At 37.5% G+C, this 17666-nt stretch overlaps 1 protein-coding gene across 17 annotated transcripts in view; it reads left to right on the forward strand.

Moving 5' to 3' along the window:
- The window catches only part of LOC145297530 (V-type proton ATPase 116 kDa subunit a 1-like), a 187416-nt gene that overhangs the window by 35561 nt on the left and 134189 nt on the right, over positions 1-17666 (forward strand). For all 17 annotated transcript variants that reach the window (XM_080143466.1, XM_080143458.1, XM_080143465.1 and 14 more), the window contains 2 exons: positions 12667-12833; positions 15505-15583. In XM_080143466.1, the coding sequence (XP_079999592.1) occupies positions 12717-12833; positions 15505-15583 (196 nt within the window). In that variant the 5' untranslated portion in view covers positions 12667-12716. The remainder of the gene's footprint in view (positions 1-12666; positions 12834-15504; positions 15584-17666) is intronic.

The following is a 17666-nucleotide window of genomic DNA, read 5'->3' on the forward strand; positions in this document are numbered from 1 at the left end:
AAGAATAATATAACTCAAATATTTTGACAAACTCGGGCTTGCATAGTTTTTACTAATATGTATACTATTATATATATATATATATATATATATATATTTAGAGAGAGAGGATGCAGTAATTTTTTATACAAATAATGTCTACACCCTCTATATATATATTAACATATATGTTAGTTGCCCCCCTTCAAAAGAGACTGATACCAAATCATGTATATACTATAATTTGGTAGTCTTCAAATCCAACGTGAACAAATTCTTGATGAACCGTCTCCTTAAGTCATCCAATTTACCAAATTTCCACTACTAACGATTACTATGATATTATCTTATTGACTACTGTACACTCATTAACCCTTATCCTTGAGTGGCTTCTGGGCCTTGATAAGTGGTGACTCCTATGAAAAAGATTTCACTCGAGAAATCCCCCTCTGATAAGTCTTAATTTATAGACTTTTGTCACTGACTCACGACTTAGACTTCCAAAGGCTCTGGTGATCTTGGCCTTTAGCTTGACCTGTTGGTGTCCCTTCTACAATGCCCTCACACAAAAAGTTGAGTGGGTTACATTCAGATGAGTTGGAAGACCTCATGTCAGGTAAAATGTGGCCAATAAAGTTCTTTAACAGACAGGCTGGAGTCTTCTGGCTGATATAGCAGGGTGCTGTGTACAACCTATTTGCAGTTATCTGGTTGATTCAATGTTTTATTATATCACTCAAAATGTAGATGTAACCATTGGTGTTCAAGCTGTAGCCCTCAGGGAAGAAGTGTTGATGGGGCCATTTTGATTGGTGTGAGATCATTGATCATACATTTTCTTTTTTTACTTTTTATGATATCACCTCATAATGAAACCCTGAATCATTTAACTTCAATTTTTACCATTTTGGGTAATGTGTAGTCACTCTTTAGTTGCCACTATCAGTTCAGCCCGGCTTTGCTCAGGCCCTATATACTGTTAATAACTTTATATGCATATATATATATTAAAAAGTGTGCATATGTACGGTAATGCTTTTCTATATAATAGGCTTCCTTAACTACCATAGAGAAAGGTTGCTAGAGATCGCAGAGGTCAAATTTTCTTTTACTTCGACCCTAATTTTGATCCCTTAACATTTATTGTTTTGGGCTCAAATCAAATTAAAATGTCTGATCCATATCCAAGTAACCTACATCTAAAATTTCAAGTGTTTAAACCCAAAACTGGCGGAGGATTTAGGTAGTCTGCAAAGGTCAACTCTTTCAACTTTGACCTCTTAGTAGCTAAATTTTCGCCCCAAAACTGATTAAAAAGCTTGCTGAAAGTCTGAATACTCTTCAACCAGAACTTGCTCCCATACTTATGAAACTGTTTAAGCATTGCCTTAAGGAGAAGTGCTTTCCGACTCCCTGGAAAACTTCATCAGTATGCCCTGTATTTAAGAATTCAGGTGATAAGTCATCTCCCTCTCAGTACAGACCAATAAGTCTCCTGTGTGTTATGAGTAAGTTGCTGGAATCCATATTAAATAGAGAAATAGTCAGCCACCTCAGCAGAAATAACCTTCTTAGTGACACACAATATGGTTTCCGTTCTGCAAGATCTACCGCAGATGTGCTAATGCTTATATCTCACAGGATTAGTGAATCTCTTGACAAAGGCTTCCTTTCTAGGGCAATTGCTCTTGACATATCAAAGGCCTTCGACAAGGTATGGCATAAGGGCCTACTTCACAAGATTTCCAGCTACGGTATAACTGGAAATGTTTTCTCAATCATTAAATCATTTCTCTCCGATAGGCTCATAAGAGTAGTGGTCGATCGACAAAAATCAGAGGTCTGCAGTATTAATACTGGAGTCCCTCAAGGGTCAATCCTGGGCCCAACTCTCTTCCTGATCTACATCAATGACCTCCCTAAACACATACTTAAATCATTTGTTGACATCTATGCTGATGACACGACCATTTACAGCAACACATCAAAGGCTGTAAATGACAAAGTTCTCTCTGATTCTCTCTCCTCTGATCTTGAGCGCGTGGTTCAGTGGGGGAAGACGTGGCTGGTTACCTTTTAAATCATCTAAAACCAAACTCCTATCTTTACATCATCAACGCTCTGATCCCCATCTGGCATCAATTGAAATGGATGGCTCTCGTCTAGGAGAGAAGCCCCATGTTTTGACAAGCTTCTGGGTTTGTCCTTCACTCCTGATCTGAAATGGAACACGTACATCAAGTCTGTTGCCAAGGTTGCTGGAAAGATGGTGGGATCCTTCTACCGCTCCAGAAGATATCTCACTACTGATGCAATTCTCTATCTATATAAAAGCCAAGTATGTCCAAGGATAGAATACTGCTGCCATATCTGGGCAGGAGCTGCTAAAAACAGCCTATCCTGCCTTGACAGAGTACAAAATAGACTTCGTGGCTTAGTGTGGGATGCCCTTTTCTCTACCCTGCAACCTCTCTCCCACAGAAGAGACGTTGCGAGCCTATCCTTGTTTTATCGTTATTTCCATGGCAGGTGCTCGTCTGAACTCCAATCTCTGGTCCCCCTTCGCCAATCTTTCACAAAAAACACCCGTCTAGCTGAATCCACTGTGAAAAATTTCCCCCACTCTTTATCTGTGCCTAAATCAAAACGTGGATTCCATGAACAAAGCTTCTTTCTGTGGAACTCTGTTCTGTCTGCCTGCTTCCCACCTGACTACAACTTGGATGTCTTCAAGTCCGTTAACAAATTCCTAATGAACCACCCTCTTAAGTAAACACTTCATTAAATCTCCACACTAACGTACTGTACTTGCAATAACCCTTATCCCTGAGTGGCTTCCGGACCTTGATAAGTGGTGACCACTGTGTAAAAAAAAAAAAAATGTAAAATTTCAAATGTTTAGACCCAAAATTGGGTTAATAGTTTGATAAAAATCACAAAGGTCATATCTTTTGAATTTTGACCCCTTGGAAGCCAAAAAAAAAAAAAAAAAAACGATTAAAAAGCTTACCCTATGTCTGAATACACTTTATGTAAAATTTCAAATGTTTAGACCAAAAATTATCTGACTTATTTGTTAGAGATCACAGAGATCAAATTTGTTTAACTTTGACCCCAATTTTGACCCCGTAACATTTATTGGATTCAAATCAAATTATAAAGTTAGATCTATGTCCAAGTAACCTATATCTAAAATTTCAAGTGTTTAGACCCCAAATTGTCGGAGGAGTTTGGTAGAGTTCTCAAAGGTCAAATCGTTGAACTTTGATCCCTTAACAGCAAAATTTCTGGCCGAAACCCGGTTAAAAAGATTTTCCCAAATCTCAATACCTTGTACGTCAAATTTCGAGTCTGTAGACCGAAAATTGACAGTTATTTTGACAGTAAGGTCTCTTGCTCGTCCGTCGAAGTCGACGATGACAAAGGTATCAATCAGTTCGGCGTCGGGGGTCGGTGGATCCTGAGATGGCTGATGAGGCCAATCCGTACTCGGCAGATTCTTCCACACTCTGGACACGTGAAGGCGGTATCGGCAGGCTGTGAACAGGCAGCTCTCTCCTTCCTCCTCTTGCACTTCCGCTGGTCGTGGGTCATGCGTTGATCCTCTGCCCTGTCGGCTCCCAGGCTGATGGCGCAGCACCAGGCAGAACGTTCCGCAGCGCAACTCTCCCAAGACTGGGGGTTGATGTCAAAGTCTTTGAGAGAGGTTCTCAGGCAGTCCTTATATTGTTTCTTTTGGCCTCCTGCAGTCCGCTTTCCCTGGCTGAGTTCCCCATAGAAGAGTTGTTTGGGGATTCGGCCGTCAGGCATGCGATAGACATGGCCTGCCCACCGGAGCTGGGTTTTGCGGATTATGGTGGTGATGGTATGGAGCCCCGCGCGCTTCAAGACTTCTGTGTCAGGAATTCTGTCTTGCCAGCGGATGTTAAGATTATGGAAGCATCTGAGGTGGAAGCCATTCAGCTGTTTTTCATGTCTTTTATATGGCGTCCAAGTTTTACAGCCGTAGAGTAGGGTTGTCAGGACGACTGCTCGGTATACTTTCAGTTTGGTTGCGAGTGTAATGCCTCTCCTCTTCCACACATTGTCTCTAAGTCTTCCAAATGCACTGCTTGCTGTGGAGGTCCTATGGTTGACCTCAATGTCAATGTTGGCGGTGCGGGAGAGGGTACTGCCAAGGTAGGTGAATTGCTCCACAGCATGAATCTTCTGCCCTTTGACAGTGATGCCGGGTTCGTGATATGCATCTCCTGGGGCGGGTTGGTACATAACTTCTGTCTTCTTTGTACTGATGGTGAGACCAAAGTTGTCACAACTGGTGGAGAATCCGTCCATTTGACGTTGCATCTCTATCTCATTTGGGGCATTAAGGGCGCAGTCATCGGCAAAGAGAAGGTCTCTGATGATGGTTTCCCTCACTCTCGTGACTGCCTGCATTCGCCTGATGTTAAACAATTTCCCGTCACATCTGTACTTGATGTCAATGCCAGAGTGACTGTCTTTGAAAGCGTCCTGGAGTATGGCAAAGAAAATCATGCTGAAGAGCGTCGGGGCTAAGACACAGCCCTGCTTGACTCCGTTGGTCACACGGAAGGGCTCTGAGGGGTCGCCGTCATCCAGGACATGGGCAGTCATGCCCTCGTGGAACTGCCTGACAATGGCGATGAATCTGTCTGGACAGCTAAATTTTTTCATGATCCGCCAGAGGTCATTTTGGCAGACAGTGTCGAAGGCCTTGGTCAGGTCGACGAACATGGTGTAGAGGCCCCGGTGCTGCTCGACACACTTCTTCTGCAGTTGGCATGCAGCAAAGATCATATCAATCGTCCCGCGGCCCGTTTGAAAGCCACACTGGCTCTCGGGAAGACGACCATCTTCAAGGTGCACCAGCAGGCGGTTGAGAACAACGCGGGCCAGGATCTTCCTGGCGATGGAGAAAAGGGATATCCCGCGGTGGTTGTCATATGACTGACGATTTCCCTTGCGTTTGTAAATGTGAACAATAATAGCATCACGAAAATCTTGGGGTAGTTCTTCACTCTCCCACATGGATTGGAAGAGTTCTGTCAGTCTTACAAGCAGTGTAGGTCCACCAGATTTGTATACTTCTGCTGGAATTGAGTCAGGGCCAGGGGCCTTCCCAGAGGAAAGTTGCTTGATGGCTTTGCTTACTTCCTCTGACGAGGATGAGATGTCGAGCTCCTCGTTGAGAGGCTCCTGGCATAGTCGGTCGATGGCTTCATCGTTGATGGAAGATGGCCGGTTTAGCACGCTGTTAAAGTGCTCTGCCCATCTATCAAGGATCTGTTTTTTGTCATTCAAGAGAGTTGTTCCATCGGAGCTAAGCAGGGGGGGAGGAGCTAGAGGACTGGGGATCGTAGACAGCACTCAGCACATCGTAAAGCTTCCTCATATCATGGCTATCGGTATGCTCCTGGATCTCATCTGCTTTGGCACTGAGCCAGGCATCCTGCATGGAGCGGAGTCTGGCCTGCACCTTGCTGCGGATGTTGATGAAGGCAGCTTTCTTTGCGAAGCACTTGGGGTCACTGATGTGCACGGAGAAGTTGGTGTTTCTTCTCCAGGAGGGTCTGAATCTCAGTCATTTTCATCAAACCAGTCCTGGTGCTTCTTTTTCTTGGGTCCAATGATTTCGAGAGCAATGGAGTAGGTGGAGTCTCTGAGGTGTGCCCACTGATCTTCAATAGTGTCCGAGATGGTAAGGGGGACAGATAGCTTGTCGTTGATTGTTTCCTGTAGCTCATGGATGACATCTGGACTTTTCAGTTTCTCCACGTCGAGGCGCTTTGTGTTGGATGTAGAGGCACATTTTGGATATGATCAGACAGTCGGCACCACACACAACCTTGGTCAACCTAACATCTCTCTTGTCCCTTGCCCTGATGATGACGTAGTCGATCAAATGCCAGTGCTGGGAGCGTGGGTGCATCCACAACGTCTTGCTACGGGTGGATAGGGGGAACATGGTGTTGGTGATGGAAAGGTCGTGTGCAGCGCAGAGGCTGAGCAGCTGTAGGCCGTTGCTATTGCACTTGCCTATTCCATGGTGGCCAAGGACCCGGTCCCAAGTGGAATGGTCAGTGCCAACGCGGGCATTGAAGTCGCCGAGGACGATGAGCTTCTCTCTCTGCAGAGCAGCGGAGATGAAGCTTTCCAGATCTTCATAGAACTGGTCCTTGGTATCTTTGGGGTTAGTCATGGTTGGTGCATAGGCGCTGATCAGTGTGGCGGTTCTTCCCTTGCTGAGCGGGAGTTGCATCTTCATCAGCCGGTCATTGATGCCGTCCGAGATGCTGACCAGCTTCCTCATGTGTTCAGTCTTGATGGCGAAGCCCACGCCAGCCTCTCTGCGCTCCTCGCTGCTGCATCCACTCCAGAAAAAGGTGTAGCCGCCACCTGACTCTGTCAGTTGACCCTTGTCTGAGAGGCGAGTCTCACTGAGGGCTGCGATGTCTACCTTATAGCGGGCAAGCTCCCTTGTCACAAGAGCAGTTCTTCTCTCGGGTCGGTTAGCTCTGGTGTTGTCGAGCAAAGTACAACATTCCATGATGCTAAGGTAAGCACCAACCCTTTCTTTCTCATGTCTCGACCGCTGTGAGGGAAACCCCGCCAGCCGCGGTATGCTGGCCAGGGGTGATGGTGAAGCAGCTATGTTTAGGGCTCCTTTTATCGCCTGTCCTCATGTCATGGAGGCGAGCAGAGTGATCCTGAAAAGGACTGCTCGGTCGGCCAGCCAGTTGCCTGCACCCCCTCGCTGCTTCGGTCGAGTGGAGTACGACCAGTTTCTGGGCCACCTGTGTGCAGGTTTGCAGCTACAGCTCCCAGTGATTTCCACACCTGCTGCTTTGCCGTTCGCCCATCGCCACAGGGATTGGTGTTGATGCAATGTTTGACACCCTGACTTCTGCTGGATTTGGATTATAGTGAGGGGGACTTGCGCTGCATCGGCTTCACTCTCTCGTCCAATTCCAACGGCAAGACATAGTCGAGACGGCTGGGGGCGAACAAGGGTGCAGGAGCTGCCGGAGGGAGGCAAGTATGCCGTCCAACCGCCTACGGGGCTCCACTCCATCGTTTCTGTCGGGGTTGCTCCCCTAGCCTTATCCATTTCCATGGCTCTCACAAGGCAGTGAGGATAGGGATTGATAATGTGTCAGGGAATGTCCACACATCGGTGGGCCGTAGCACAGTCCCTCTGGGACTCCCTACTGTTCCCAGGTCCTCTACTGATTCAGCCTGGAGTCGCATGACAACCAGTTACCGTGTGTGACCATGAGGAGGCACTGCAGAGGTCTTGATGATGGAGAGGCTGTGTACTGGCAGGAGAAGACTTACGTATTCGGCTTCTCGTTTCGCGCAAGGCTAGCCAGTGGTGGTTGCTGAGAGCGAGATGGTGAGTAGGCCAAGACGCTACCTTATAGCTAACACACTTGCGCGTCACATCACCCTGTGTGCATTGCACACACACACACACACACACACACACACACACACACACACACACATTTTCAATTTTATAGATATATAGATTAGTAGCATTTCAGCCCAGCATTGCCCGGGTATTTGGAGGTGTATGTTGAGCAAAAAAAACAAAAAAACAGTGGTAGTAGGAAGGTAAGCTCGAACCTATGCCGCAAAGGAGGAAAAGAACTGGGAAAAAACCCCTGACATCTTTGCTGTTATGACCACCGCCAAACCGGAAGTGACGTAGGTTTAAATTAAGTCTAGACAATCGAAAGGAGAGGATGACTTTTGAAAATATCGGCGAAAAAAGTGCCCCCCCCCCGGTAGAAAAGTGCCCAGTTGAAGGTGAAGATATTGTTTTTAGCCAATTTTTCAATATTTGTCGTCTGAAAGGTCAAACTTAAATGATACTGATCTTGTAAAAATCCGTCGCCTCTGTCGAAATTTTTAGGCAGGCATGCATACATACATACATTGGTAACTACAAATTTTCGACCCAAACCGATTAAAAAGCTTGCTCTATATCTGAATACCCTTTATGTAAAATTTCAAATGTTTAGACCAGAAATTGTCTGAGTAATTTGGTAGACTGCAGAGGTCAATTTTTTTTAACTTTGACCCCTTTTATGACCCCTAAACATTTATTGTTTTGGGCTCAAATCAAATTATTAAGTTAGATCCATGTCCAAGGAACCTATATCTAAAATTTCAAGTGTTTAGACCCAAAATTGTCGGAGGTGTTTGGTAGAGTTCTCAAAGGTCAAATCATTGAACTTTGACCTCTTAACAGCCAAATTTCTGGCCGAAAATCGATCACAAAGACTTTCCCAAATCTCAATACCCTGTATATAAAATATCTGTAGAGTAAAAATTGACAGAGTTATTGCGTAGGGAAATGTACACAGGCACGTTCACTTTTATAGATATATAGATACATAGATTCCAGGTCCATTCTGGTCTGAAATTATGATATATCTACTCCTCTTTATCTGCAGCAAGTTGATTGTTTCTCATTTTATCTTATAACTAGCAATCGGTGCCCGGCGTTGCCCAGGTGTTTTGAGGTTAATGCTGAGAAAAAAAAAACGGTCAATTTTTTTAAACTTTGACCCCTATTATGACCTCTTAACATTTATTGTTTAGGGATCAAGTAAAGTTAATAAGTTAGATCCATGTCCAAGGTATCTATATCTAAAATATCACGTGTTTAGACCCAAAATTGTAGGAGGAGTTTGGTAGAGTTCTCAAAGGTCAAATCGTTGAATATTGACCACTTAATCGACAAATTTCTGTCGAAAACCTATCACATCGATTTTCCCAAATCTCAGTACCCTGTATATCAAATTTCGAATCTCTAGGCTTAAAATTGACAGAGTTTTAGCGTAGGGAAATGCATACAGACGCACAGACACACACAGACACTATCACTTATATATATATATATATATAAACATAAACATCATATATATAAGGATAATAGTACGCCATATATATAACAAAAGACCATTATTTACTCAAGTGAAAGGAAAACCCGGGGGAACTTTACCCAAAAATAAATCTATATTTTTTTGTGTGTATTGATAGTCTTATAAGCGAGTAATTATTAATTCAGCCATCTTGATTCTTAACCAAACAGAAAGTTCAAGTAGGGGGATTTCCCTTTTTTTTTTTTTTTTTTTGATAGCGAGGCCAAATTTCGCGAATTTGGCCTTTTTTTAAAGCAGTTTGGCCTTCAAAATTTCTGTTTGGCCTTTTTCTTCACCGATGAAATCTGGGGACGCAACGGGAATTTTCGGCAAAAAAATGTTACTATGCACATCTATGTATTGAAATACAATTTGTGGCAAAATTTCAGGAAAAACTAATGGATGGTTCTCTCGCAATAGTCCGGACAATTCGCTAAATTATCTCGTCAAAACCTTAAATCTCGAATTTTTGTGCATTTTTTTTGGGGGGGGGCTAATTTGGCATAATAGTGTCCATTTAATAGTATTATCTTGAAAAAATAAAAAAATAAGGAAAATTACAAAAAAAAACAAACAAGAACAACAAAAGTGTGCCGTATTTTTAAAAGTTTTATTGCGTTGTTTTTATTTGCTTTTTTTATTTCATCGGTGAAGAAAAAGGCCAAACAGAAATTTTGAAGGCCAAACTGCTTTAAAAAAAAGGGCCAAATTCACGAAATTTGGCCTCGCTATCAAAAAAAAAAAAAAGGGAAATCCCCCTACTTGAACTTTCTGTTTGGTTAAGAATCAAGATGGCTGAATTAATAATGACTCGCTTGTAGCGTTGATTTTTTTCTTTTTTCGCTATAAAAAAATAACTATTTGATGAAATTACGTGATTTTTTTCTGTAGGAAAACTTTATCTCATGACGAGTACGTACAATATATTTTTAAAAAAAATATTTCCATTTTTTAATGTCAATGGAAAACTGCACAAGTACCCAAACCCGAAATGAAAAGACCACGAGTGAACGCGCGTTTTTAGTTTAGTTTCATAATGGCGGCCGTGATGTCGGAGGTTCGATTGTTAGATTGTAAGTTTCGTATTTTTGTAATTTGTAAATCGCAAGTTAGGAAAAAATTAAACCCTTCCAAGATGGACAATAAATAAAGCCATAATATTTTATGGTAAAGTTAAGAGCCTACGAACCATAGTTTTTTAGGAGATGTGATTATTGGATTAACCAATCAGAAATCGTCTGTGGCACACACATCTCTGTTTTTATAGATATATAGATAGAATAGATAGATATAGATATAGATATTAAACAATAAAAAATTGTTTTAATGCTTACACAGAATTTTTTTTTTTTTTTTTTTTTTTGCAATAAACTCGTATTGTGATGTAGTAACTTAGCCATCAAATCTATAAGAATCTTAAGCTGAGAAAAAAATGTTTTAGTCATCAAAGGAATTACTTGATTTATGATCTGATAGGTGATATGTTGTCTAATACATATAATAATTACAATGCTTATTGTGTTTTTTTTTTTTTTGTTTTTTTGTACAACAAGCGTGAACTAAAGACCAATAAATCACACAGAATTAAGTACATCAATTGCTGAAACATCATAGTAATCTTCTTGAGTGGTTTATAAACAATGACAATCCAAAGGTTATTTGTCATGTGTTTGTCATTTGCATCTTTTTTTTTCATCTTTGACAAGTTCTGTCCATCAGTTGATTGATCTGTCACATTTAAGTTAGAAATACAAGGGACTTTCCAAAAGTAATGCCTCCTATTTTGTATTCTGCCTGAATGGATCAGATAGGATTGCAAATTGGATTGTTATGATGACTGAACTTATGCATTCATGACCTGTAACTTTCATCTCTCTGTTACAGATATTAATGGTATGAGACTCTAAGAAAGTTACCCCTGTCATGGATGTACATCAGAAGCAGAGAGAAATCATTGAATTCCTGATAAAAGTGCATTGAGAATGGTGGTGACTATGTAGTAAAATAAATTCCGGAGCACAAAATGCTTGTTTTAATTGTACCACTCCCATCTTCGTAACTCTTCAACTTTTTGGGTAAAAAAAAAAGGATGCTTTACTTTTGGAACGACCCTCGTATGAAAAGATGGAAACCTTTTTTTTTTTTCTTCTTTTTTTACAACAAACTTATGACTGATGTGTTTATTATTCAACATTCTGGTTTCAACAATCACAAGTAATGAACTAGTAAAGGCAACTAGTTATTATATACTAGCAAAAACTACCTGTCCTCTGAGCAACAATTAATCTAGTCGTAGCCTATTTTACAGAAAAACAACAAAAAGATGATTTACATGGTGTTATTTGATATATTCTAATGTTAAGGAAATTTACTGTGTATAAACATAGTCACATTTTATTTGAGAAAAAAAAAAGGTTATTTTGTATAGTGTTTTCAATATTCAAAGTTGACATTTGATTTTTTGTATAAGCATAAAAATAAAAAATCCCCCATTAAAAACTAGTTATATAATGAAATAAACAAACAATTAGAACATCAATTGATCAGATGAGACCATATATTACTGAGTAATTTCAAATGGATATTTTATTTCTATCACATTTATTACTAACTAGGACATACATACATACAGATGCTTGCCCTTTATATTATAGAAAACAGAAATATTTTATATATATATATATATATATATATATATATATATAAATATTTAAAACAAAATATCAATATTTTTTTGTACTTTACAAAGATGAGAGGATGTAGTGGGGGGAAGTTTTTTTTGTTTTTCAAGTCAAAGTTAGTGGTTTTTATAATAACCTCCACCACCTCCTCCTCTAACAACAAAAATAAACATTTCTATTTAATTATTAAAAGAATAAAATAAAAATGTTGTGTTTGGATTATTCAGACTACTGTTTTGATCTTGTTAGGTTATGTTTATGCTTTGGCTTTTAAGTGTAGTTTGTCAAATTCTGGAATCTTTATGGAATTTCAAATGGAACCACATAGACCTGTGATAACGTGCTAAGTAATAACCAGTTCTAAGTGATGGTCTAATCCTTACTTAGTACAGACGAGACTAGTAATATAACGAAACATTACTTAAGACTTCTACCTGGTCATGGCTGATGGATTGAGAGTAATTTACTCTTATGGATTAACTAAAGGGTTTTGTTTGAGATTCTGTACAAATCTGAGTTTGACGAGATGCACTTGAATAAGTTTGGAGATTACATCAGCTTAAACGTAAGAATAATATTCCAGATGAGAGGGGTAGGTGAATAATTCAAATTAACTTTGGTGTTTCAACATGATTTGACTTCAATACAAAACCCCTCTTCCTAAGCATATAAATGGGTAGCAGCCTAGTGGACAGTAAAAGTGTATACAGGTTAGTCTTGCCATCCAATCTATTAGCACTAAAGAAATTGGAGATAAGCATCATGATGAGCTTTTGTCCGATAAAATAATTTTACGTCTAATTTTTTTCTAACCAACAAATTTATCAACCACCATTTTTCGATCTTATTTGAAAAACTCCATGAAGTCTTTTAATAAGGATTTGAGTTCACTTTTTTCTTGTGGATAGGACATTCAAAGGCAGCAGTATATTTGTGTTATTCCAATGTTCTTCCAGACTTGTTGCCTAATTAAAGCTACTATTTTAATGAAACGTGACATGTCAAGTTCAGTCTACACTTATTATTTACAAATTATTATTTTGTTTGTTTTTCAGAATGCAAACCATTTGATCTGTAAAAAGGCAAAAAGGATTACCAAACAAAAATGGGGACATTATTCCGAAGTGAGGAGATGACATTATGTCAGCTGTTTTTGCAGTCAGAAGCAGCTTATGCCTGTGTGTCGGAACTTGGTGAATTGGGACTTGTCCAGTTTAGAGATGTAAGACTTTTTCACAATTCATTTTTTTTCTATCCAATTTATCTTTACTAAAATAATTAGACTTATTGTTTGTAGAAAGTTCATTTTTTTTTAAAACTAAATTAAAAAGGGAAAAGCATTTTTGTTTTTTTAAAAAAAAATGCTACAAAAGATTTAAATTGTAATCTCAGTGGCTACAACAGTATAATCTAAAAAAAAATAAACATAAAAAAATACAAGAATTAAAAGAAAAAAAATGTTCATAATAGCTAAAATTTGGTAGGACTCTGGGATGTACTCAGCATTGATTGGTTGGGGTTATGGTGATTATGCAGAGAGACAGAAGAATAAGCAATCATTGTTAGCATATGCCCACTGTAAGTAATCTTGCATGTAAACCTAGAGTCATTTGCATATAAAACAATCGCAATTATAAAAATTTAAGTGCTGTTGGGAGTCCGAAATGGCTGAATAAAAGGAAACAAATTCTTTTGCTTAGGATTTTCGTTTTGGACGTCACATTGTTTGCTACTGGTGCTATCAGACCAGGTTGTCTGAAGATATTGGCCTCCTGACCTAAAATCCACCAAATATTTGTTATTGTTTTTTTTTCCTTTCTCTTTGCAAAACTCTATCATGTTCTATAAATTCAAAATTAAAAGCAATAATTTTCTTCTACAAAACAACCAAACCAAACACCATGAATAAATATTTGGAGATATAAAACACTTGAAGCATAAAAATTTATTCACAAAGTTACTAAATTCGGCATTAAATGACCTGAAAATGGTTGATATGCTGTAAAACAAAACAACTGAGTCAAACCACAGCGTGTGTTTTGGACTGTTGTCATTTATCGTTGTTGGTGGTGAAAAGAAGTCCTGTTGAGGAGGGGAGGGTGTTTTGTACTTATTCTGTACTTTAACCTTACAATTGAATAAAAAAACATATAAAGCTTTAATTAAACGGGGAAATACGATTTAAAAAATAGCGCGCATCACTCTCTGCATTAGCACCAAATATTATTTAAGCATGTTACCAATCCGTAAATTTTCTTCGAAAAAAAACAAACTATACTTTCACCTAACAATTTATAGTTTTAATAATAAAAAAAGTTCATATTTTCTTATATCGAAACAGCTGTTTAAAAAACCAAAAACAAAACAAAAAACAACAACTTCGACTTCAACTTTTATGCTTCAACTCAAAAAGCAAGTGAGCAACTTTTTTTTTTGCCTGATATAATAAAGAAAAAAATTTTTAAATTAAAAAATTTGGAAGATAAAAAATGAATTTAAATTTTTAAAATAGGGAATTTTTTTTTATCGAGTAAACAAAAAATGAAATCTAATTTGCCTCGTCAAATCGTGGTGTATGAAATGAATTGAAACAGAAGTTCAGTTCTACCAACAAAAACTGGTCCGCAGTATGGGCTTATGAAAAATATTTTTATTTTATTTAATATTTTTATAATTGGCAATGTTTATGTATTTTAATAACATAGAAACATCCCTCGACTTTAAAGATGGATTGTCTGAAAATTTCAAATAAATTGGTAATGTAGAAATATGGTTTTATCGATTTTGAACGAATCAAGAATTACATTTTTATATATAGATTTTTTGTTAAATTTATAGTTTTTAACACCTTCCGAATACACCCCAGTGTCTCCCAGGAATCAACAAGGACCCATACTCCCCCACCCTTTGATCAAAATAAAATATACTTATCCAAGTATCCTGGTTGATGTAGTTTCAGAATATATAGTTATAGGGATCCATCTCTAAAATCCTACAATGGATTTATGAACAGACAAGAATCCTGTATCTGCATATTATGTTGGATTTAAAAGAAAAATGTGAGACTGAATAAGCAGTCAATAATTGTCATTCAATTTTTCTGATTTATTTCAAAATTGCATTATAAACAAAAGCTCTCATTTTAATTAACAAGACAAATGTTGGTAAAAATAAACAAAAAATTTTTAAAAAAACTAGAAAAACTAATTCTTTTCTTCATAATTTTTTCTTTCAATTTTGATTTTATTATTCTGCTTAAAATTTTCAGTTCTTGTCCAGAATTTCCCTTATATTAAAAAAAGCAATAAATGAAAATATCATATTCCAAAAGTCATATAAATTGATCATGAAGTTTTATTTTTATAAAATCATTTTTAAACAATTAATAGGAATTTGTAGACATTACAACATAAATCTCACAAGTTTGAATTGTTGAGTTATCTCCTTTTTTTTCTTTGCTTGTTTTCAAACTCTTCAGTTACTTATAAAATTTGATTGAAAAAAAAATTTTTTTTTTAAATAAAATTATTTATCAATTTACATAATTTTTTAAATATATTTTTGTTTTGTCATGGCTACATACATCATACAGATTTTTCTTTATTTTTGCTTTTTAATTTAGAGGAATTTTTGGCAAGAATAAAATTTTTTTCTCCAAGTTTTATATTTGACAAAAATTGAATTATCTCACAAAAATTGCTAACTTTGGCATAAAACTAATTTAATCTGTGATACTATGAAAAATTTTAGAATTTGTGAGAGGAAAAGAGCATTAATGGAATAAAAAAAAAAATTCTTACTATATTTTTTTGATATTTTACTTTATTAAAAAAAAATTAAATGCCTCAAAAACACCCTCAAAACACAACACTTGTCTAATATTTTAATTTCAGCTGAATCCCGATGTCAATGCATTCCAACGTAAATTCGTAAACGAAGTCCGAAGATGTGAAGAGATGGAGAGAAAACTGCGTAAGTTAACTCCCCAAATCCTTTTTTTCATTTGCATTATTCAAATTATTTTGCCTTTTGTATTCTGAAATATTTAAACCACAAATAAAAAAATAAAAAATAAAAAAACTTGTAAAATGTTATTTGATATTTAAATTACTTTCTACACTGTTAAAATCTTATTTGATATTTAAATTACTTTCTACACTGTTAAAATCTTATTTGATATTTAAATTACTTTCTACACTGTTAAAATCTTATTTGATATTTAAATTACTTTCTACACTGTTAAAATCTTATTTGATATTTGAATTACTTTCTGCACTGTTAAAATCTTGAATCTATTGCTTGATTTTAACTACCAATCTATTGAACAGCAGTGTTTTTATTTGTTTAAATAAAATACAATAAGAAAGTTTTCATTAAATAAATGTCTACTCTGTAAAATAGTGGAAAAACGTTCTTGTCATCATCACTTTCAAACTATGAGAACTAAAAGTATTTCCACACATCACATACAATGCGGTGCGCAGGAAAAAAGTAGGGTCCAATGTTATATAATACAACCTATGCATCCATTCACAAAATCTTCTCGCTAATATAAGTGTAGAATCTCTACAAGGTCGCAATTCACCCATGCATGGAGTATTGTTGCCACATCTGAGCTGGTGCATCTACCACTAGTCTCTTTCTCTTGGATAAGGTTCAAAAAAGAATCTCTAACCTGATAGGTCCCGCACTATCGGCCAGGCTCCAACCTCTGTCCCATTATTGCAATGTTACATCCCTACACCTGTTTTACAAGTACTTGATGGAGTGTGCTCTGATGAACTCATAATACTTGTGCCCCCTCGGCATACATATTCCCAACTAACATGACAAGCAGTTAAATCTCACACTTTCACTGTTGAGATTCCTAGATGCCGGAAATTCTTCTACTCTGATAGTTTCTTCCCACAGACTGCTAGACTTTGGAATTCCCTCCCTGTTTCCTGCTTCCTTGACTGTACTAACATGTTGAATTTTAAATGTAATGTGGATAGACATCTCACTGCTCAACTCCTCACAATCATTTGTTGGACATGGATCGCAAATAGTAGCCCTTTACGTCTAAGTGCAAAATGCTTTGTTTGGGGGTGAAAAAGAGTGAAAAAAAAAAAAAAAAATTGGAAATGGGACAATGCAAGAAAACTTGAATGCAAATCATCAAAAAAAGAATCTTCAGCAATGGAATTTGAATAAAATTGATCTTCAAGACAACCATGCCTGAAGAATAACGTTTTCTGGCAGCCTGCAATAACTAATAAAAATAAGATGATAAAATGGATATGATGATGATGATACATCACTGCTTGTGATTTTTTATGGAAATTGCTCCAGACTAGGCATGAAGCCAATTAATGCTAAGGAGGTAAAAAAAAAAAAAAAAACTACTTCAAGGTAAAAAATAGTTAATAAGTGTTAGCTGGATAGATTCCAACAGAGAAAACATTAATTCTTCTCCTTTTGTCAGAAATATCACTCCTGGACTAAACGACAAAGTAAGAAAGCAAAAGTTACAAGGCTGTCGGAAGTAAATACATGGTCCACTTTTTACTCTCCTTGAATATTGACATATTCATTAAGATAGTTATTTTGTTCTAAAGAACTCTCTGTATTTTTGATCATGCAAGCTGTAGCTAGAAGTCGTTCAACAGTTTATAATCTGCATGGGAACAGTTAAGTAGAGCATGATAATATAAAAGAATATTTCTGACTTTTGCAAGATCTACAGGCTTCTGTGTGGGAGACCATACTTTCATAGTTCTTTGTCATGTCGGGAGCATGCTATGTACAGCTGAGCATCTCAACTGAAGACGAACAAGAAAAAATATCAGGCCGAGACTTGGAATGATTCAAAGATGACTTCTAATAATCACACATCGAAACTAATGTAAATGGTAGACTTTCATGGAGAAAAGTTACTTCATGCAACCACGGTCAACATGCAATCCCATCTGATGTAAAAGAGACATGTTAAACAAAGAATACAAACATTTATGCATACAACATGAATGTGAAATTAGATTCCTTCCCCATGCTTCCTCCTAACAGTATTCTGTGT

This window comes from Euprymna scolopes, chromosome 18 (assembly GCF_053919585.1).
Source record: "Euprymna scolopes isolate OS-2025 chromosome 18, ASM5391958v1, whole genome shotgun sequence".
Classification (NCBI taxonomy): Eukaryota; Metazoa; Mollusca; class Cephalopoda; order Sepiida; family Sepiolidae; genus Euprymna; species Euprymna scolopes.